Genomic DNA, 22,102 nt, shown 5'->3' with positions numbered 1-22,102 from the left:
TACTCGGGAGGCTGAGGCAGGAGAATGGCGTAAACCCGGGAGGCGGAGCTTGCAGTGAGCTGAGATCCGGCCACTGCACTCCAGCCCGGGCGACAGAGCGAGACTCCGCCTCAAAAAAAAAAAAAAAAAAAAAAAAAAAAAAAAAACACAAAAATTAGCTGGGCATGATGATGCACGCCTGTAATCTGAGCTACTCGGGTGGCTGAGGCAGGAGAATCGCTTAAACCTGGGAGGTGGAGGTTGCAGGGAGCTATGATAGCACCACTGCATTCCAGCCTGGGCGTTTTAGCAAGACTCTGTTTCGCAAAAAAAATTATGTATCTATAACCACTCAAAAACGTTTGTCTGCACAGGTCTTGCCAGTAGAAAACAAAATAGGGGAAAGTTTTGATTGTTATAGTGATTTTGCTGAAAAATAAAGGCAAGAAAAATAAAGTTTTAGAATAAATATCTAATTTTTGAATTACATATGTCTTTAAAACTCATCCAGATGTCATCGTCCATTGACAGAAGATGTGTGTAAAAATAATTAATTTTAGCTCTCTTGGATGTTATGCCAATTCTAAGTCATATAAAAATCAGAGTTTTACAGGTAGGTTTCAATTTTTATTTTTTAAAAATTATCTAAGTCTGAATGAAAAGGTGAAATTTGTCTTTCTTTACAAAGGAATATTTGGCAAGGAAGAAGAAGAAATATCTAATTTTACAGTACGTTATTATCACTTATGACTTTTTTTTTTTTTTTTTTTTTTTGAGACAGAATCTCGCTCTGTCGCCCAGGCTGGAGTGCAGTGGCCGGATCTCAGCTCACGGCAAGCTCCGCCTCCCGGGTTCACGCCATTCTCCTGCCTCAGCCTCCCGAGTAGCTGGGACTACAGGCGCCCACCACCTCGCCCGGCTAGTTTTTTTTTTTTTTGTATTTTTTAGTAGAGATGGGGTTTCACCATGTTAGCCAGGATGGTCTCGATCTCCTGACCTCGTGATCTGCCCGTCTCGGCCTCCCAAAGTGCTGGGATTACAGGCTTGAGCCACCGCGCCCGGCCTTTTTTTTGTTTTTTTTGAGATGGAGCCTCACTCTGTTGCCCAGGCTGGAATGCAGTGGTGTGATCTCAGCTCATTGCAACCTTCACCTCCCGGGTTCAAGTGATTCTTCCGCCTCAGGCTTCTGAGTAGCTGGGACTACAGACGTGTGCTACCACGCCTGGCTAATTTTTGTGTTTTTAGTAGAGATGGGGTTTCTCCATGTTGGCCAGGTTGGTCTGGAACTCCTGACCTCGTGATCCGCCCACCTTGGCCTCCCAAAGTGCTGGGATTACAGGTGTGAGCCACCGCGCCCCGCATCACTTAATACTTTTAAATATTTAAACTTATGGGCCGGGCGTGGTGGCTCAAGCCTGTAATCCCAGCACTTTGGGAGGCCGAGACGGGCGGATCACGAGGTCAGGAGATCGAGACCATCCTGGCTAACACGGTGAAACCCCGTCTCTACTAACAATACAAAAAACTAGCCGGGCGAGGTGGTGGGCGCCTGTAGTCCCAGCTACTTGGGAGGCTGAGGCAGGAGAATGGCGGGAACCCGGGAGGCGGAGCTTGCAGTGAGCTGAGATCGGGCCACTGCACTCCAGCCTGGGCCACAGAGCGAAACTCCGTCTCAAAAAAAAAAAAAAAAAAAAAAAAAAAACTTATGATATACAGGCATTGGTCTTTTGGACCAAATGCATTTGGTCTCTTGCCTCAGACCCCACAAATGTTAAGGGTGGGCGTGATTGAGGGAATGGACAGGTAAACTGGGGCATGGAGTTAGATTTATGTATCATAATATGGGTAGATCTCAAAAAATAATATTGAAAGAGATAAAGAAGAAAATGAATATTACTTGTTTTTCAATAACAGACATTTATTTGACTCTCTTCTCTCCTTCCTTCCTTCCTTCCTTCCTTCCTTCCTCCCTCCCTCCTTCCCTCCCTCCCTCCCTCCCTCCCTCCGTTCCTTCCTTCCTTCCTTTCTTTCCTTCATTCTTTTACAGTGTCTCTGTGGCCCAGGTTGGATTTGCAATGGTGCAATCATGGCTCACTGCAGCCTCGGCCTCCCAAGCTCAAGCAATCCTCCCACTTCGGCCTTCTGAGAGGCAGGGGATTACAGGTGCACGCCATAGCACCTAGCTATTTTTTGTATGTTTTAGTAGAGACGGCGTCTCACTATGTTAGCCAGGCTGGTCTCCAACTCCTGGGCTCAAGCGATCTACCTGCCTAGGTCTCTCAAAGTGCTGGGATTACAGGTGTGACTTACCTTGCCTGGCTGACATTTATTTAATACCTATATAGCGTCTACTATGTACCAGACTCTATTCTAAGCACTTAATAAGTATTAGCTCATTAAACTAAATATTAACTCTTTATAACAATCCTATGAGGTAAATACTAGTATTTAAAAAAATTTTTTTTTAAATGAGAAAACTGAGGCATATAGAGACTAAGTAAGTTGCCTAGGGTCACATAGCTGGTAAGTAGCTATGTGATAGGTGAATAGGTATTACCTTTGTGATAAAAAACACTGCATGCAGCTGGGCACTGGCTCATGCCTCCCAGCACTTTGAGAGGCGGAGGCAGGAGGATTACTTGAGGCCAGGAATTTGAGACCAGCCTGGGCAACATAGCAAAAACTTGTCTCTACAAAAATTTTTAAAAACTAGCTGGGTGTGGAGGGGCGTGCCTATAGTTCTAGCTATTCAAGAGGCTCAGGCAGGGGCAGGTGGGGGTGGGCGGATCACTTGAGCCTGGGAGTTCAAGGCAGCAGTGAGCTATGATGGCACCACTGCATTGCAGCCTGGGCAACAGAGCAAGACTGTCTCAAAAAATAAAATAAAATAAAATAAAATAAAATAAAATAAAATAAAATAAATCCCAGAACAATAGGCTAAATCTCCCAAGATGAAATTTGTAAGCATATTTAAGATGTTAATTTTTTGGCAAGGAAAAATAAGAATATCTTTCTTTTGTTCTTTTTAACTTTTATTTTAGATTTGAAGATACATGTACAGGTTTGTTATCTGGTTATATTGCATGATGCTGAGGTTTGGGGTATGACTGATTCCATCACCCAGGTACTGAACATAGTACCCATGACATTAATTTTTGAATCCAGTTTTTCTTTTTATTATCTGTGACCTAGAACAAGTTATTTAAAAATTTAAAGCCTTACTTTCCTCATGTAATGGAATGTTAAAATAGGACTCTTGACCAGGGGTGGTGGCTCACGCCTGCAATCCCAGCACTTCGGGAGGCGGAGGTGGGCGGATCACGAGGTCAGGAGATGGAGACCATCCTGGCTAACATGGTGAAACTCCATCTCTACTAAAAATACAAAAAAAAAAAAAAAAATATATATATATATATATATTAGCTAGGCTTGGTGGCGAGTGCCTGTAATCCCAGCTACTCGGGAGGCTGAGGCGGGAGAATGGCCTGAACCCAGGAGGTGGAGGTTGCAGTGAGCCGAGATTGCACCACTGCACTCCAGCCTGGGCGACAGAGCGAGACTCTACCTCAAAAAAAAAAAAAAAAAAAAAAAAGGAAAAAAAAAAAACCAACAAAAAAACAATAGGACTCTTTTCTCAGATCTTTCCTGGGTATGTGAAAATATTTAAGAAAAAAAATAAAATAAATATGGCTGGGTGTGGTGACTGATGCCTGTAATCCCAACACTTTTGGAAGTCAAGGCAGGAGGATTGCCTGAACCCAGGAGTTTAAGACCAGCCTGGGCAATATGGAGAGAACCTGTCTACAAAAAATTAAAAAGTTAGTTGAGCATTGTGGTGAGGGCCTGTGGCCTGGGTGACAGTGTGAGACCCTGTCTCTCTCCCTCTCTTTTTTCTTTTTTTTTTTGAGATGATGTCTCACCATGTTGCCCAGCCTGGTCTCGAACTCCTGAGCTCAAGCTATCCTCCCACCTTGGACTCCCAAAGTGCTAGGATTACAGGCACGAGCCACCGTGCCTGGCTAGACCCTGTCTCGAGAGAGAGAGAAAAAAAGCCCAGGTGCAGGGGCTCATTCCTGTAATCCCAACACTTTGGTAGGCTAGGATGGGAGGATTGCTTGAGCCCAGGAATTCAAGACCAGCCTGGGCAAGATAGTGAGACCCCCATCTCTACAAAAAATTAAAAAAAATTAGCCAGGCATGGTGGCATGTGCATGTATTCCCTGCTACGGGGGAGGCTGAAGTGGGAGAATCACTTGAACCTGGGAGATAGAGGCTGCAATGAGCCGTGATCGCATCACCGCACTCCAGCCTGGGTGACAGAGTGGGACTCTGTCTCTTAAACAACAACAACAACAACAAAACAGAAGAGATAGGAGTTCTCAAATGTTGCCCAGATTGGATGCTGGATCTAAACTCTTGGACTCAAATGATCCTGTCTCAGCCTCCTGAGTAGTTGGGACTGTAAGTGTGTGCCACTGTGCCCAGCAAAAATCAGACTTTTTATTATCTAACAGTGACCAGATAAGTCACAGGGCTTGCTTCTAAAGCAAGTCATCCCACTAAAACAGGTTTGAATGAAAAGTGGAGAAAAGAAAGCCAGTTGTTTTTCCAAATATAACTGTGAGTCCCACCTGTTCAGTGTATCACCTATATTCATTTCTTTTTTATTTTTTTAAATTTCTTTTTCACCTATATTCATTTCTAATACGACATAATAATAGGGTTTATCTCCTAGGTTGTTGAGAAAGTAACAGAGATAATGCAAATAAAATGCTCAGCACAGTGTCTGATATAAGGAATGAGGTCATCTTAGACCATCTAGCCCCAGTCAGACTGCCTGATGATTGCAGCTGCATAAGTGATTCCCAGTAAGACTGGCAGGAGAACCACACAGCCAAACTCAACCCAAATCACTGATCCTTAGAACTGAAAGGCCTTGGAGCCAGGTGTGGTGGCTCACGCCTGTAATCCTAGCACTTTGGGAGGCTGAGGAAGGAGGATCCCTTGAGCCCAGGAGTTCAAGACCAGCCTGGGCAACATAGGGAGACCCTATCTCTTAAAAAAAAAAAAAAAAAAAGAACCTGATAGACCCTGGAAAAGAGCAGATGCAGAGGGAGCATGAAGAGTGATTGTTCCTGAAGGTATGGTCCTAAAGGATAGGACTCAGGCCAAGAGGTAGATGGAAGAAAGATTTATTTTCAATATACAGAAGAACTTTAAAAATGAAGTTTCCTGAAGATTAAATAAAGTTCCTTTGAAAGTAGTGAGTTTACTATCACTTGAGTTTTTTGTTTTGTTTTGTTTTAAGCTGGATGACCTTCAAATGTCAGGGATAGTGTAGAATGAATGAATTCAAGTCTTGTGTGGGTCCCTTTACCCTTACAGTTTTTGGAATCTAAGAAAACTCTGCACATCAATTTGGCCTGGAAGTTCTGAAAATACTTTCCTTTTATTATTCACTATAGTAACAATTTTAACAGTTTTCTATGAGTTTACAGCAATAAAGATGATTCATTAGAAACGTCTGTCAAAGCGATTTCTTTTTGTCCTTTTAGTTTATAAAATTGCAATTAGCCAAGTAAAATGACTTTATCCTTGGGATTTATCAAACACACATATATATATACTTTTTTTTTTATACAGTGTTTTGCTCTTGTTGACCAGGCTGGAGTGCAATAGCACAAGCTCAGCTCACTGCAACTTCTGCCTCCCGGGTTGAAGCAAATCTCCTGCCTCAGCCTCCTGAGTAAATGGAGATTACAGACGTCCGACACCATGCCCAGCTAATTTTTTGTATTTTTAGTAGAGATGAGATTTCACCATGTCAGCCAGGCTGGTCTGGAACTCCTGACCTTGGGAGATCCAACTGCCTCACCCTCCCAAAGTGTTGGTATTACAGGTATGAGCCACGGTGCCCAGCCATATATATATATATATTTTTTTAAGAGACAGGGTCTCATTCTGTCGCCCAGGCTGGTGTGGCTGGTGTGGTATGGCACTATTATAACTCACTGCAGCCTTGAACTCCAGGCCAAAAGCCATCCTTCTGCCCCAGTCTCCCAAAATGTTGGAATTACAGGCATGAGCCACCATGCCTGGCCTATTCAGAGGCTTTAATTTCTTTTTTTTTTTTTTTTTTTTTTTGAGACGGAGTCTCGCTGTGTTACCCAGGTTGGAGTGCAGTGGCGCGATCTTGGCTCACTGCAAGCTCCGCCTCCCAGGTTCACGCCATTCTCCTGCCTCAGCCTCCAAGTAGCTGGGACTACAGGCGCGCACCACCACGCCCGGCTAATTTTTTGTATTTTTAGTAGAGACGGGGTTTCACCGTGTTAGCCAGGATGGTCTCGATCTCCTGACCTCGTGATCCGCCCGCCTCGGCCTCCCAAAGTGCTGGGATTGCAGGCTTGAGCCACCGCGCCCGGCCTCAGAGGCTTTAATTTCTAAACCTAGCTCCTTATATGGAAAAAAGTTATAGTAATGAATTTTAAATAAAATAGCATTCATCATTTCATTTACTTTACATGGGATAATTATTTTGAATTTTATAATAATGAACACAATGTAGGTAATTTTTGCAGTCAGGCAAATTAGTGAGAAAAGATACATATTTGTGCCTTCTGTTTGGTTAAAATACATCTCACCAAATGTGTGTGAGCATGACCTTGAATCTGCTAGGAAAAATAATAGTCATTATGATCTTGATTATTTGAATGTTCACCTTTGCCTTTTTGCCCTTTATATCTGGGAGTTTTAGAGATTAAGATTTACTTTCTAGGCCAGGTGCGGTGGCTCATGCCTGTAATTCTAGCACTTTGGGACTCTAAGGGGGGCAGATTACCTGAGGTAGGGAGTCTGAGGCAAGCCTGACCAACATAGAGAAACCCTGCCTCTACTAAAATTCCAAAATTAGCTGGGCATGGTGGCACATGCCTGTAATCCCACTTACTTGGGAGGCTGAGGCAGGAGAATCACTTGAACCCAGGAGGTGGAGGTTGCGGTGAGCTGAGATCGCACCATTGCACTCCAGCCTGGACAACAAGAGCAAAACTCCGTCTCAAAAAAAAAAAAAATTACTTTCTATAGGCAAGGCTTACATTTGAATTGGGGCAAGATGAGTTCCCAGCATAAGGAATAGAGAATTAAAATATTTGTCTTGGCCCAAGCTCTTCTCTTTATGTTGCTTTGGACTAGGAGTTTTTCTCATGGTTGACAGACCTCTCTCACATTCTCAAACCCTAAGAGGCAGGTTGGGCCTCTCCCTCCCCTGACCTGTCAGGACTCCTCCAGACCAAACCTTTTGGACTATTATGTGGAAAAAGAGAACTTCCATGAAGGGTCAGGCACTCCTCACAGCCCATTGGAAGGCACTTCCAGATTTAGGCCTTCCCAACAATGGTGCCCTTTAGGGAGGCTTACTTCACTTTTTTTTTTTTTTAATTTTTGAGACAGGGTCTTGCTCTATTACTCAGGCTGGAGTGCAGTGGCATAATCTTGGCTTGCTGTAACCTCTGCCTCCCAGGCTCAAGCAATCTTCTGTGTAACCTTCCTGAGTAGCTGGAACCACAGGTGTGCACCACTACGCCCAACTAATTTTTTTTTTGGGTCAAATGAAGTACGTTATTTCATTTCACAAAATTCCTTATAAAACTTTACAAAATTCCTTATAAAACATGGGGTAGATGCCACCTGGTTACCTCACTCGGCCCCCATCCAACTCTGTATGAGGGGGCAGATGAGGGTGGAAAGTGTGTGAATGAAACAGCATTATGTACAAGGCAGGAGTTGAAGTGATAGGTACAAATTCTTTCATATTTACTCTATTTCACATATTCACAGGTATACAGAGAACCAGGAGGAAGGAGTGAACTCTGGTTCTGTTCTCTTTTATAAAAAAAGGACCAGTGTCCTGGACTGGACACCCACTGCTATAAAAGATGCAAGGTGGCGCAGGGCCTGATGGTCACAGACTGATATCCCGACTGGAGTCTCATAACTTGTTAGGTGGCTCAGCCCGAAGGCAGGCAAAGAAAGGATGCTGAAGGGCTTCATCCAAGGTCAACTGCTTAGCTGGTTCATACTCTAGCATGTTTTCAATCAGATTGAAGAGCTGGTGGTGTTCCTCTGCCTCTGAGGTCAGATACTGCCGCAGTGGTTTGCAGTTCTCACAAACATAGTGCCCAGCTGATGTGTTCTCATCTCAATCCAGGTGACCCCGGTAAAAATGTTTCTGCTGCCTTCCGTCACGGCCGCCACTGGAGAGCAGTAGCCATGGCTCTACGCTACCCTATGGCCGTGGGCCTCAACAAGGGCCACAAGGTGACCAAGAACGTGAGCAAGCCCAGGCACAGCCGCCGCCGCGGGCGTCTGACGAAACACACGAAGTTCGTGCGGGACATGATTCGGGAGGTGTGTGGCTTTGCCCCGTACGAGCGGCGCGCCATGGAGTTACTGAAGGTCTCCAAGGACAAACGGGCCCTCAAGTTTATCAAGAAAAGGGTGGGGACGCACATCCGCGCCAAGAGGAAGCGGGAGGGGCTGAGCAACGTGTTAGCCGCTATGAGGAAAGCTGCTGCCAAGAAAGACTGAGCCCTCTCCCCTGGCTTCTCCCTGAAATAAAGAACAGCTTGACACACACACACACACACAAAAAAAAAAAAAAAAAATGTTTCTGCTTTCTTGTCTTTCAGATCATCCAGGAAGGGAGAGGACCCAAGATCCTTTCCATCATGGCTAGATGCTCTCTGTTGTTATGGATCTGGAAGAGGCTGAAGCACACACAGTACTCAAAGATGATGCAGCCTATACTCCACACATCACAAAGCTGTGACCAGCCCAACTCAAGGATGACCTCTGGTGCTCGGTAATGGCGAGTGGAGACAATGGTGCTATCGTGCTTATGGTCAAAGGTGGCACTGCCAAAGTCTCCCACCCGCACAGCTGTGCTCTTCACACTGCACTCATCTGGCTTCTTCTCTAGGTTGTAGGTGAATAGTCTGAATTCACAAACAGAATATTTTCAGGTTTGAGGTCTGTATGCCTCAGCTTGTTATCATGGAGGAACTTGACAGCCTGGCACAGCTGGAAGGCCATGTGGCACACTTGGTAGATGGGGTAGGGCAGGTAGTTGTTGTCTTTGAGGAAATCGAAGGTGCTAAGGCCCAGAAGCTCAAAGGAGATACACACGTGGCCATGGTAGTCAAACCAGTCAAACATCTGGACACAGAGGTTCTCATGGTCAGGGTCTTTCTCGTTGATCTTCTCCAGCACGTTGATCTCAAGTCAGGCTGCTTCCTTACACTTCTCCACATTTTTAACGATCTTCAGGGCAACTCGAGTCCCACCCCTGCGATGGTCAACACATTGTACAACTCGGCTGAAGGTCCCCCTTCCTAAAGTGCTAACGATTTCATATCGCTCTTGTAGCCAGTCCCCGACGTGGTAGACGAGACGGCCCTCAGCGTCGTCCTCTACACTCTTGGCTCTCCGGCAGCTGTGCTGCGAAGATGAGCGGCCGTATGTCCGGCTGCGCCTCCTCCGGACATGGTCACTGTCCTCTCGCCGCCGCCGTCGTGTCCGGTTACTACTACTTGACCAGGAGCGACTTCTTCGTCGCTTATGTTTTCGGCTCCGATAGTGTTCACGGTGACTCCCCCTGCTGCCTCGCTCTGAGGGATGGTACCCTCGAGGATGAGGCATCGTTCTGGCGGCGAGACCCGCGCGCGTGTCCCGCAGGAAGTCCATGATGGCGGCGTCCCTGCCGCTGGAGTCCCGGCACCCCAGCGGCGACGAAGTGCTGCTCCACCCCGCAACCCGAGACCCTGGGACCTCCCGCCCCTTTCTCGGGCTCCGCTTCAGTCCTGCCCGCCTCTGCTTAACTGTCGGCCTGTTTCTAGCATTGGCGCTTTCAAAACCTCTGATGCAACAATCAGTAGTCCTGGGTATCTGGGTTCACTTTGGGGGTTGCTAAAGCAGCATGTTTTTCAAAGGAACCGAATAACTGATTTAAGGTGAAGCAAGTAAAAACAATTTATGTAAAGTTGTTTTTTTCTTTAAACTTTTGGAAGCACTCTGCAAAATATATTTAGAAGCTGAATTACCATGGAATAGGTAATTTGGCCATAATTTGACTTAGCACATTGTGGAAAAGAATAGGGGAAATCATCAGGCGGAGTCATTAAACTCTGAAGCTCCCAGGGGATCAGCTTTAGCGCCCTCTGTAAATTATCTGGGAGGGAGAATATGAAAACAATAAGAAAAATAATTAAACTTAGTACAGTAGTTTATTTTCAAAGTACTTTTCTACATATTTCAGGTCCAAAAAAATGTTATGTAGACAAATTGTTTGGGTACCACCCCCTTCCCTTCTCGGTGCCCTTTCAACAAACCCCACCCTCTCCCCAAAGTCTTTCTTCTGTTCAAAGGCGTTCTTGACAGTCAGATAAATGAATAATCCTGAAATCGGATTCATATTTTAGGAGACTGATCTCAGCTCAGTATTCTCTCCTATCACACTTGTGGTTTGCTGCTGTCCGTTTTACCTCTTCCCCCACCACACCCCCCAGATAGGGTCTTGCTCTGTCGCCAAAGCTGAACACAGTGGCTCACATGTGTAATCCCGGAACTTTGGGAGGCTGAGGTGGGTGGATCACTTTAAACCAGGAGATCAAGACCAGCCTGGGCAACATCGTGAAATCCCGTCTTTACTAAAAAAATACAAAAAATTGGCTGAGCATGATGGTGTTCACTTGTGGTCCCGTGTGCTCAGGAGGCTGAGATGGGAGGATGGCTTGGGTCTGGCAAGTTGAGGCTTCAAGTGAGCCGAAATCACACCACTGCACTCCAGCTTGTGTGACAGAATGAGATCCTGTCTCAAAAAAAAAAAGAAAAAGAAAAAGAAAAAGAAAAAAAATATGGAAGTAGAAAAAAAAAGTGTGTGTGTGTATATATATATATATGTATGTATGTATAGAAGTAGGTACTCCAATTTCAATTTTTCTCCCAGTTCAGTTTCTCTCTCTCTCTTTTTTTTTTTTTTTTTTTTTTTTTTTTTTTTTTTTTTGAGGCGGAGTCTTGCTCTGTGGCCCAGGCTGGAGTGCAGTGGCCGGATCTCAGCTCACTGCAAGCTCCGCCTCCCGGGTTCCCGCCATTCTCCTGCCTCAGCCTCCCGAGTAGCTGGGACTACAGGCGCCTGCCACCTCGCCCGGCTAGTTTTTTGTATTTTTAGTAGAGACGGGATTTCACTGTGTTCGCCAGGATGGTCTCGATCTCCTGACCTTGTGATCCGCCCGTCTCGGCCTCCCAAAGTGCTGGGATTACAGGCTTGAGCCACCGCGCCCGGCCCAGTTTCTAACTCTTTTCCTCAGAGACAACCATTAACCTCTGGAAAGGTTATTTTTTCTTGTTACCATGATATTCTGAGCTTGCCTTTTATGAATAGACTACTTTCTCCCCTATTATGGCATTGAGAAAGGTGACACTTTTCTATCTGGGGCCTGATACGAGTTGACTGTGGTTATTCTCCTTGATTCCAGAAAGGAATGGCTTCAATTCTGATTGAATTAATTTGAGCAACTAATTATGTTCTGATTCTAGGTCTTTCTTTGACAGATGAGTGGGTGGAGTTTGGCAATACCTCCCATTACTTCTAGGAAAATGGTTTCTAAAGTGAAAAGTGCTATGAAAGATCATAACAATTATTTTTATTATTATTATTATTTTCATCTCTTGAACCTTCTAAATTAATATACTCTTGTCTACCAAGGTGTGGAATACTATGGAAGTAACAGGAAATCTTGAAAGTTACATGAATCGTTAGAGACCAGGAAAACCTCTGTCAGAGAGCCAAACAACATGTATTAAATATATACAGTGTCCAGAGATTTGTGTACTAGGGTTAGCAGAAAAATTCATTCATTCACACTTAATCTTAGCCAAAAGGCTGAGAAGTGATAATTCATTCACAATGTTTTTTGGTTTTTGTTTGCGTGTGTACGTGTTTTTTTTTTTTTTTTGTTTCTATTGCCCAGGCTGGAGTGCAGTGGCGCGATCTCGGCTCACTGCAACCTCTGCCTCCCGGGTTCAAGCAATTCTCCTGCCTCAGCCTCCTGAATAGTTGGGATTACAGGCACCGCCACCATGCCTAGCTAATTTTTGTATCTTAGTAGAGACCGGGTTTCGCCATGTTGACGAGGCTGGTCTTGAACTCCTGACCTCAGGTGATCCGCCTGCCTTGGCCTCCCAACATGCTGGGATTACAGGTGTGAGCCATCATGCCTGGCTATTCACAATGTATTTATTTATTTATTTTTATTTAATTTTTTTGAGAGGAGTCTCGCTCTGTCGCCCAGGCTGGAGTGCAGTGGCACGATCTTCACTCACTGCAAGCTCCGCCTCCTGGTTTCACACCATTCTCCTGCCTCAGCCTCCCCAGCAGCGGGGACTACAGGCGCACGCTGCCATGCCCGGCTAATTTTTTGTATTTTTAGTAGAGATGGGGTTTCACTGTGTTAGCCAGGATGGTCTCAATCTCCTGACCTTGTGATCCACCCGCCTCAGCCTCCCAAAGTGCTGGGATTACAGGTGTGAGCCACTGTGCCTGGCCACGATGTATTTATTGAGTGCTACTAGAAGTGTTTGGAAACAGTGAATAGTGAGGTGTTTAGAATCAAATATAGGCCATTGGCTTAACATACATACTTTAGCATAGAGGACCATTTCATGAGTTACTTGCTTCAGTGTCTTTCTTTAATGCTTTAGTGTGCTTACAATGATAATAGTGGATGCAGAGCCTGTGGATATGGAGAGCCAATTACAAGAACTTGAGCATCTGCAGATTCTGTTATCCTATGGAGTCCTGGAATCAATCCCCCATGGATACCAAGGGATGGCGGTACTGTGGAAACTATACACATCAGCTCACATTCTCATTGTAATCCTCACAATATCCTTTTGATGTACTCTTATTACTGACACTTTGCAGATGAGAAATGGAGGCTTAGAGAGGCTATGGATCTTGCCCAAGTTTACACAGTTGTAGCGCTTGGAATTGAATGAAGGCAATCTGACTCCAGACCTCTACTCTTTATTTTTTAAACTGGGAAACATAACACACATGTGGAAAAATGCATAAACAATAAATACATAATCTAATGAGTTATTACAAAGCCCACAGCAGTGTAACTACCACCCATACCAAGGAATAGAAGATTTGTAGAATTCCAACCCTATTACCTCTTCACACTCTCAAATCCCTCCTCACAGGACTCCTTTGGTCTCAGAGGTAGCCACTAATCTCCCTTTTATGATTATCAATTCCTTGCTTTTCTTTATAGCTTTAACACCTAAGTATACATTCTTTTTTTCCTGTTTTTGAACCTTACAAAAATGGAATAACACAGTATATATTATTTTGTGAATAGTTTCCTTTTCTTAATAATTAAGTTTTTAGGATTCATCTATATTGTTGAATGTAGCTTGTTCCTATTTCCAAACTGCTGTATGAGTTTACTTTCCCTATGGCAAAGTATGAGAATTACCATTGCTCCACTCTGGTCAACATTTGTAATCGTCAATCTTTTTCTGTTTTAGCCATTCTGGTGGGTGGCATGTTATTCTCTCATTGTGATTTAAATTTTCTTGTCCTCATATGAGGTTGATGCTTTTTCATATGTTTATTGGTTATTTGGATTTCTTCCTTAGTTAAGAGCCTGTTCAGCTCTTTATCTTTTTCTTTTATTTTCTTTCTTTTTTTCTTTTTTGAGACAGAGTCTCGCTCTGTCATACAGGCTGGAGTGCAGTGGCATGATCTTGGCTCATTGCAACCTCTGCTTCAGGCGTGCATCAGCACATTGGGCTAGTTTTTGTATTTTTAGTAGAGACAGGGTTTTGCCATGTTGCCCAGGCTGGTCTCGAACTCCTGGCCTCAAGTGATTTGCCGACCTCGGCCTCCCAAAATGCTGGGATTACAGGTGTGAGCCACTGTGCTCAGCCTCAACTCTTTTTCTTATGATTATAGTTCTTTATATATTCTAGATACAAGACCTTTCTTGGTTATACATGTTGTAAATTAACTTCCTTTCTTCTTTCTCTTCTCTTCTCTTCTCTTCTCTTCTCTTCTCTTCTCTTCTCTTCTCTTCTCTCCTCTCCTCTTTCTCTCTTTCTCCCTTCCTCTTTCTTTCTCTCTCTCCTTCCTTCCTTCCTTCCTTCCTTCCTTCTTTCTTTCTTTCCTTCTTTCTTTCTTTTGATAGAGTTTCACTCTTATCTTTTTTTTTTTTTTTTTTTTTTTTTTTTGAGGCGGAGTCTCGCTCTGTCACCTGGGCTGGAGTGCAGTGGCCGGATCTCTGCTCACTGCAAGCTCCGCCTCCCGGGTTCACGCCATTCTCCTGCCTCAGCCTCCCGAGTAGCTGGGACTACAGGCGCCCGCCACATCACCGGCTAGTTTTTTGTATTTTTAAGTTTCACTCTTATCACCCAGGCTGGAATACAATGGCACAACCTCAGCTCACTGCAACCTTTGCCTCCCAGGTTCAAGCAATCCTTCTGCCTCAGCCTCCTGAGTAACTGGGATTACAGGCGCCCGCCACCACACCCGGTTAATTTCTGTATTTTTAGTAGAGATGGGGTTTTACCATGTTGGCCAGGCTAGTCTCAAACTCCTGGCCTCAGGTGATCCACCCGCTTCGGCCTCCCAAAATGCTGGGGTTGTAGGAGTGAGCAACTGCGTCTGGCCCATGTTGTAAATTTCTTAATCATCTGTGAGGCTTGCCTTTTAACTCCTTTAATGGTGTATAATTTGATAAAAACCAAGTCTTAAGGTTTTTTTTTTTTTTTTCTTTTTTTTGGAGACAGAGTCTCACTCAGTTACCCAGGTTGGAGTGCAATGGTGTGATCTCGGTTTACTGCAACCTCTGCTTCCTGGGTTCAAGCGATTCTCCTGCCTCAGCCTCCTGAGTAGCTGGGATTACAGGCACCCACCATCATGCCTGGCTAATTTTTGTATTTTTGTAGAGCTGGGGTTTCACCATGTTGGTCAGGCTGGTCTTGAACTCCTGACCTCAGGTGATCTGCCTGCCTTGGCCTCCCTAAGTGCTGGGATTACAGGTGTGAGCCACTGCACTTGGCTGTCTTAATGTTAATGTGGTCAAATTTATCTATTTTCCTATTATCGGTAGTGCTTTTTGGATTAGTTTTAAAAGTCTATCCCCTTACCCTTGAGATCAATATACTGTTATATTATCTTTAAAAACAATAAAAGCATTATTCCTTTTTTTTTTCTTCTTACGTTAAAGTCTGCTTCTACATAGCTTCATTCTTCTGCCTTTAAAATTTATGTCTCAGCTGGGCATCATGACTCACACCTGTAACCCAGCACTTTGGGAGGCCGAGGCAGGAGTTTGAGACCAGCCTGGACAACACAGCAAGATCCTGTCTGTTAAAAAAAATTGCTCGGGCTTGGTGGCACATGCTTGTAGTCCTAGCTGCTTGGGAGGGTTGCTTGAGACCAGAAGTTTGAGGCTGCAGTAAGCTACGATCACTTCAGTCTGGGCAACAAAGCGAGAGCCTGTCTCTTAGGAAAAAAAAAAAAAGTGTCTGTTAGCCACCTGAAATTGACTTTTGTGTATAATGTGAAGAGTCCAATTTCATTTCTTTTCCAAATAGAGCACTATTTGTTCCAGCACCATTTAATCATTGAACACTGTTCTTTAGGTGTTGCTTTGCATTGCCAGGCTAGTCTCAAACTCCTGGGCCCAAGTGATCCTCCTGCCTCAGCCTCCCAAATAGCTGGATTTACAGGTGTGCACCACCACACTCAGATCCCTGGGCTCTCTATTCCGTACTACTGGTAGATTTTTCTATTCTTGATCTCCTTCCACACTGCCTTAATTACTATGAAAGTTGACAGTATCAAAATGGAATCACTTGTGTAAAAAACCCCGAAACACCCTGAGAAATACAGCCAGGAAAGCTAAGAAGAGAGCGTTCTCACACTTGCATGCCTGATAACAAAATTACCACAGAAGACTCCAGAAAATCACAACATTAACTATGGTCATTGTAACCTTACACAAAACGTACTTCTATGAGGATATCTGCTCAGCAACTGTCTGTCTAACCTCAGACTGGAGCCACCCTTGTTATTAAAGATTATTGTAGTCAAGGATAATAATTTCAAAACAATTATGTAATGCCCCTAATTTTTCCTGTAAAAACCTTTATCTTCCTTTACCTCCTTGAATATACACATAGTTTACTATGGCATGTGTATTCCCATTGCAATGCCCTATTCCCAAATAAACATATTTTTCTTTTAGAGAGCCTCTTTCTGTTATTTAGGTTGACATAAATGGTGCCAGAAACAGGACCTGAAAAAAGATCACTATCACAAGGAATTGGCAGTTCTTGAATCTGGTGCCATACTCATTTAAGCCATTTCAGTTCTCTGCTTCCATGGCTCACTTTTTCTACCCTGATGAGTCTTCTCTAAGACCACGCCCTCCTTCTTTATGGTAGAAGCTCTTGACTTTATTTGAGGTCTGATTTGAATAAGGCAGCCCTAAATAAAGGACTTTACATCCCTCCGGGGATTAAACAAAGACTTTTTGTATTTTCTGGTAAGTCTTTTCTGATTTCTACACAATTTCCATTCTGTCTGTGAGGCATGTCTTTTCTGATGAATTTACTTTTGGTCTGTGTGACTACTTTAATATTTTGTCTGATCCACATGCCTGGGTTAAAGTTTTTTTATGAATATTCTTGGTTTTATTTTGGTTATGTACAACTGATTTAGCTCTTTTCCCTTGCTTGTTTCTGAAAATCTTCTGAGAACAAAAATAAACATTCTTTTAGAATGGACACATTCTAAATGATGGACACAGGATGGCTAAATAAAAGCCACTAGAGTGGTTGCTACCATCAAATACATTGGTCCAAACTTCTGACATTCTAACATTATTGATAATTTTCTTTGCTCTTGAGAGATTGATAAGTAATAATGGGGTTTTCCTAATTTCTCTTTTCGTTTTTTTCTTTTCTTTTTCCTCCCCCTCCTCCTCCTCCTTCCCCTCCTCCTCCTCCTCCCCCTCCTCCTCCCCCTCCTCCTCCCCCTCCTCCTCCTCCTCCTTCTTCTTCTTCTTCTTTTCTTCTTCTTCTCCTCCTCCTCCTTCTTCTTCTTCTTTTTTTTTTTTTTAAGAAACAGAGCTGACTGGAGGTCAGTGATGCAGTCATAGATCATTGCAGCCTTGAACCCCTAGGCTCAAGTAGCTAGGACTGTGGGTGCATGCCACCATGCCCAGCTACTTTTGTTTTGTTTTGTTTTGTAGAGACGGTGTTTCACTCTGTTGCTCAGGCTTCTCAAACTCCTGGCCTCAAGAGATCCTCCTGCCTTAGCCTCCCAAAGTGTCAAGATTACAAGTGTGAGCCACTGTACTCTGCCTAGGATTTTCAAACATTAAGGCATGCCAAGTTTTCTGAGACTCCAACCAGCTACATTTGATGGCTCATTCTCACGCACACTTAAAAAACTGATGGGTTTATGAAACTGTTACAACAGGTCTCACTTAATCCTCTATGGTAATTTCATTTACATGTTACTTGTTAAATTTTTGCAGAAGTATAGGTCTTTTTTTTTTTTTTTTTTTTTGAGACACACTCTCGCTCTGTCGCCCAGGTTGGAGTGCAGTGGCCGGATCTCGGCTCACTGCGAGCTCCGCCTCCCGGGTTTACGCCATTCTTCTGCCTCAGCCTCCCGAGTAGTAGCTGGGACTACAGGGGCCCGCCACCTCACCCGGCTATTTTTTTTGTATTGTTTTAGTAGAGACGGCGTTTCACCGTATTTGCCAGGATGGTCTCGATCTCCTGACCTCGTGATCCGCCCGTCTCGGCCTCCCAAAGTGCTGGGATTACAGCCTTGAGTCACCGCGCCCGGCCAGAAGTATAGGTCTTAACAAAATAATGCTGGGCCAGCACTTTGAGATGACAGCAAAAGACTATAGACCTTAATAATAAACTCCAGGTAGACTTAGCCTGAGAGTCATTTTCTTCAAATCTCCCTTATTGCCTAAATGTGGCTAAATGGTTTTTGACACTGACTCCTCATCACCAATCACTCCCCACAATGTGGGAAGAAACCAGCAACCAGGCCTCCAGGGACATCAGAATGTAACTACAAAATGACTGATCAGTGATGCATTCTGAGAAAGATCTTGATCAAAAAAGGGAAATGTGAAAATTGTCAGAATCAAAATGGAGTCACTTGTGTTAAAAAACAAAACACCATGACAGAGCTGGGGAAGGCTAAGAAGGGAAGGCTTTCACAAGTGTATGCCTGATAACTAAACTATTGCAAAAGACTGCAAAAACCACAGCCGTACACAAAGACCACTGCAACCTTACACAACAAGTACTTCTGTGTGGACATCTGCCCAGCAACTGCCTGTTCAACCTAGAACTGGAGTCACCCTTATTATTGATCTTTGTAGCCAAGCATAATAATTTCAAAGCAATTATTTAATCTTTCTTATTTTTTCTTTGTCTTCCTTTACCTCCCTGAATACACACAGAGTTTACGGTGGCATGTGTATTCCCATTGCAACGCCCTATTCTCAAATGAATGTCTTTTTCTTTTAGAGGTCCTATTTAGATTGACAGCTTTAAAATAAAGCTTGTTTTTGTTTTGTTTTGTTTTGTTTTGTTTTTGAGGAAGAGTCTTGCTGTTGCCTGAGTGCAGTGGCACAATTATGGCTCACTGCAGCCTCTACCTCCTGGCCTCAAAGTGTTCCTCCTGAGTAACTGGGACTATAGCTGCATGCCACCACAACTGGCTAACTTTTTTTTTTTTTTTTTTTTTTTTTTGTGGGGGTAGAGATGGGGTTTTGCCATGTCGCCCAGGCTGGTCTTGAACTCCAGGCTCAAGCAATCCACTTGCCTCAGCCTCCCAAAGTGCTGAGATTATAGGCATGGGCCACCATGCCTACTCTATAATAAAGCTTGTTATCTGGTAGCACAAGTTATCCTCCTCCCACTCCTTCTCCTCTTCTTTTTTTTTCTTCCCCCTCTTCTTCATGAATGCTTGTCTTTGCTCTTCCATAGCATTTTAAATTAGCTTGTCAAGTTTCTCACACATACACAGAAATTTATTGAGATTTTGTTGGGAATTGCACTGGCTCTGTAGGTAGGTTTGGAGAGACTGGCATTTTTCAGCATTGACTCTTCCAATCTATGAACATGTTATATCTTTATTGAGGTCTTCTTCAGGGTCTTTCAATGTTTTTTTCAGTCAGGTTTTGCATTTCTTTGATCGATTTATCCCTCGGTACTTGATATTTGTTTGGAGCTGTTGTAAATGGTATCTTTAAAAAAAATTATTTTTTTTACTGGCATATATAAATAAATATTGATTTTTAAAATATGATTTTTGTATCTATTAACCTTGTTAAACTCTTTTATTGTTAACAGTTTATCTGCAGATTGTTTTGAAGTGCCATAAACATATTTTTTTTTGTTTTTTTTGAGACGGAGTTCTGCTCTTGTCGTCCAGGCTGGAGTGTAGTGGTGCGATATCAGCTCACTGCAACCTCTGCCTCCTGGGTTCAAGCAATTCTCCCACCTCAGCCCTCCGAGAGGCTGGAATTACAGGCGTCCGCCACCTCGCCCGGCTAAGTTCATATCTGTAGTAGAGACGGGGTTTCACCAAGTTGGCCAGGCTGGTCTCGAATTCCCGTCCTCAGGTGATCCTCCCATCTAATCAAAGTGCTGGGATTACAAGCATGAGCCAACGGCGCCCGGCCTCCATGTACATAATTATATCATCTATGAAAAAATAATTTTGTTTCTTACTATTTAATCTTCAATCCTTTCATTTTTCTTGCCTCACTCCACTGGCTAAGGACCTTCGGCTGCAATGATGGGTATTCTCATCTGTAGCACACTTAATCATCATTAAGCTTTCCCAGCCTCAGGTCAACAGTATGGGGAGGTTGGTTTCTCACTGGAGGGTCGGGAACAAGATGCCAGAGCCCTTCTTTCAGCGCCTGCAGCGAGTTAAGGCAGAGGGTATGCCTCTGGCGGGCTCATCTTCCAACACACAAGAGCCTGCCGCCTCTCTCTGGTTGCCGCGCAACGGCGTCGTTCTGATCCAGGGTAGGTGCAGGGCGGCTGGAAGCACGTGTCGCCGCTTCCTCATTCTGAGACTACATCTCCCACAATGCTGGGCGCCGTGGGCTGCTAGCCCCCGAGTGCGGGAAGGGCCGGCCGGGAGGCGGAGCGGAAGCCGAGTGCGAGGGACGAGCGGAGTAAAATCTCCACAAGCTGGGAACAAACCTCGTCCCGACTCCCACCCCCCGGCCTTTCTCCAGCCCGATCTGGAGGCTGCTTCGCCAGCGCGGGACGCAGCTGACGCCCGCTTATCAGCTCTCGCTGCGTCGCCCCGGCTCAGAAGCTCCGTGACGGCGGCGACCGTGACGGGAAGCCCGCGGCAAGGTAGTGAGTAGCGGGCGAGTCAGCCAGCCGGGCCCGCACCTCTAGCGCAGCCCCTCCGCCTCGGCGGCCGCTCCTCCCCCGCCGCGCCCCCGTCCCCGGTCCCCGCCCAGCTAGGGCCGCTGCCGCGGAAACCCGGCTTAGGAACGGGCCGGCAGCCTCCGGCCGCGGCCGGGAAGGCTCTTTGTCTCTTTCTTTGGGCCGTGCCTCTGCCCCTCCGCGTCTGACAGCTGCGGTCCCTTGGCCCGGGCGGGGAACCGAGCGTGGCTGGGGCTGCGCGAGTCGAGCGGGGCGGGCTCGGTCCGGAGCTGCGGGATGGAGAGTCCGGGCGGCACCGCACTCACTTTCTGTTTTTGACAGCTCAGTTCTCTTATACTTTGGGAGAGAGAGAAAGTCAGATGCCCGTTTTAAACTCCCTCTTCAAAACTCATCTCCTGGGTGACTGGTAAGGATGAACTTAAACTGTCGTGTTGATTGTTGACTGTGGCGGTAATGAGAATGGCTCAGGCAGCGAGGGTTCGAATCCTGCCTGGGTTTCTCTCACTGCCTGCCTTGGTGATCTTGGTTACTTAAAGGCTCTAAGCCAGAGTTTTCTCATCCATCAAAACACATACCTTTAAGTTGTTAGAATTAAGAATATAGACCTATAACGTCATTAGGTCTTCATTTGATGAAAAGATCCTTTGTGATACTTTATTAGCTATGACTGAAGTGACCGAAGTGGCCTCTGGACTTGAGTTTTGTGCTTTTCTTTTCTTTCTTTCTTTTTTTTTTTTTGAGACGGAGTCTCGCTCTGTCGCCCAGGTTGGAGTGCAGTGGCGCGATCTCGGCCCACTACAAGCTCCGCCTCCCGGGTTCAGCCATTCTCCTGCTTCAGCCTCCTGAGAAGCTGGGACTGCAGGCGCCCGCCACCACTCCCGGCTAATTTTTTTGTATGTTTAGTAGAGACGGGGTTTCACCGTGTTCACCAAGATGGTTTCGATCTCCTGACCTCGTGATCTGCCCGCCTCACGGCGGCCTCCCAAAGTGCTGGGATTACAGGCGTGAGCCACCGCGCCCGGCGCTTTTCTTTTTTTAGTCATTAATACCTGGGTTTTGTGTTCTTCACTTTATCTTAAACCTAACGAAAGGATTCGTTAAAATATGCCGTCTTTCTAATTTCTGCTGTTTTAAGATGGCTGAGACTGTTCTTAGGAAATGGATGACTCTGCTTTTCTGTGGATCAGCTTTAGAGATGCAAGTATTTATTCACGTTTCCCCTCCACGTCAGATGTGTCTTTGGGGATCCTTAGAGGCGCTTAAGTGTTTGTTTCGTCAGAGTAGGCATCCAGGTGTTCTACAGTCCTGCCTCTGGGCTTCACCATGTTTACCCTGGGTCAACTTTTTTCTACTTCCGTCTGCATCTTCTCACTGATTAGTAATTTCCCCAGTTTGGGATTTGTGTTTACAAGTTGTAGTTTTTGTTCACAAGACACCCTGAGTGAATGCAATACATTCCGTCAGGAATGACTTGATAATTTCACATTAGTCCCTTTTCAGTTTCAGTTGTTCTTGCACTATTTTCTCCTGAATTTTACTGACGTTGGTTATAAATTTTTCTTCAAGGAAATCTCTATGATCCTTAATTGAAGTTTATTTTTCACTTAAAATA

General features: G+C 44.7%; 2 protein-coding genes and 1 pseudogene across 5 annotated transcripts in view; 2 read left to right on the top strand and 1 right to left on the bottom strand.

Annotated features, from left to right (window-relative positions):
- Positions 1 to 7,939: 7,939 nt before the first annotated feature.
- On the bottom strand, positions 7,940 to 9,675 carry LOC104653983 (annotated as a pseudogene).
- LOC104653978 (60S ribosomal protein L36) lies at positions 8,215 to 8,611 on the top strand. The gene has a single exon (XM_010353047.2). The coding sequence runs from the start codon at positions 8,248 to 8,250 to the stop codon at positions 8,563 to 8,565; it is 318 nt and encodes a 105-aa protein (XP_010351349.2). The 5' UTR covers positions 8,215 to 8,247; the 3' UTR covers positions 8,566 to 8,611.
- Positions 9,676 to 20,176: 10,501 nt separating the features above from the next.
- Positions 20,177 to 22,102, top strand: part of CCDC126 (coiled-coil domain containing 126) — a 43,691-nt gene continuing 41,765 nt past the window's right edge. The window contains exons 1-2 of one of the 4 annotated variants that reach the window (XM_010353045.2): positions 20,177 to 20,454; positions 20,812 to 20,896. The gene's annotated coding sequence lies outside the window, so the exon portion shown is untranslated. Of the gene's footprint in view, positions 20,458 to 20,811; positions 20,897 to 22,102 lie in introns of all 4 variants that reach the window. The other 3 variants (XM_030932316.1, XM_010353046.2, XM_030932318.1) reach the window with 3 other exon arrangements.

The sequence above is a fragment of the Rhinopithecus roxellana genome, chromosome 6 (assembly GCF_007565055.1).
Source record: "Rhinopithecus roxellana isolate Shanxi Qingling chromosome 6, ASM756505v1, whole genome shotgun sequence".
Taxonomy (NCBI): domain Eukaryota; kingdom Metazoa; phylum Chordata; class Mammalia; order Primates; family Cercopithecidae; genus Rhinopithecus; species Rhinopithecus roxellana.
Note: the sequence above shows the minus strand (reverse complement) of the source record. Positions and strands in the feature narration are given on the sequence as shown.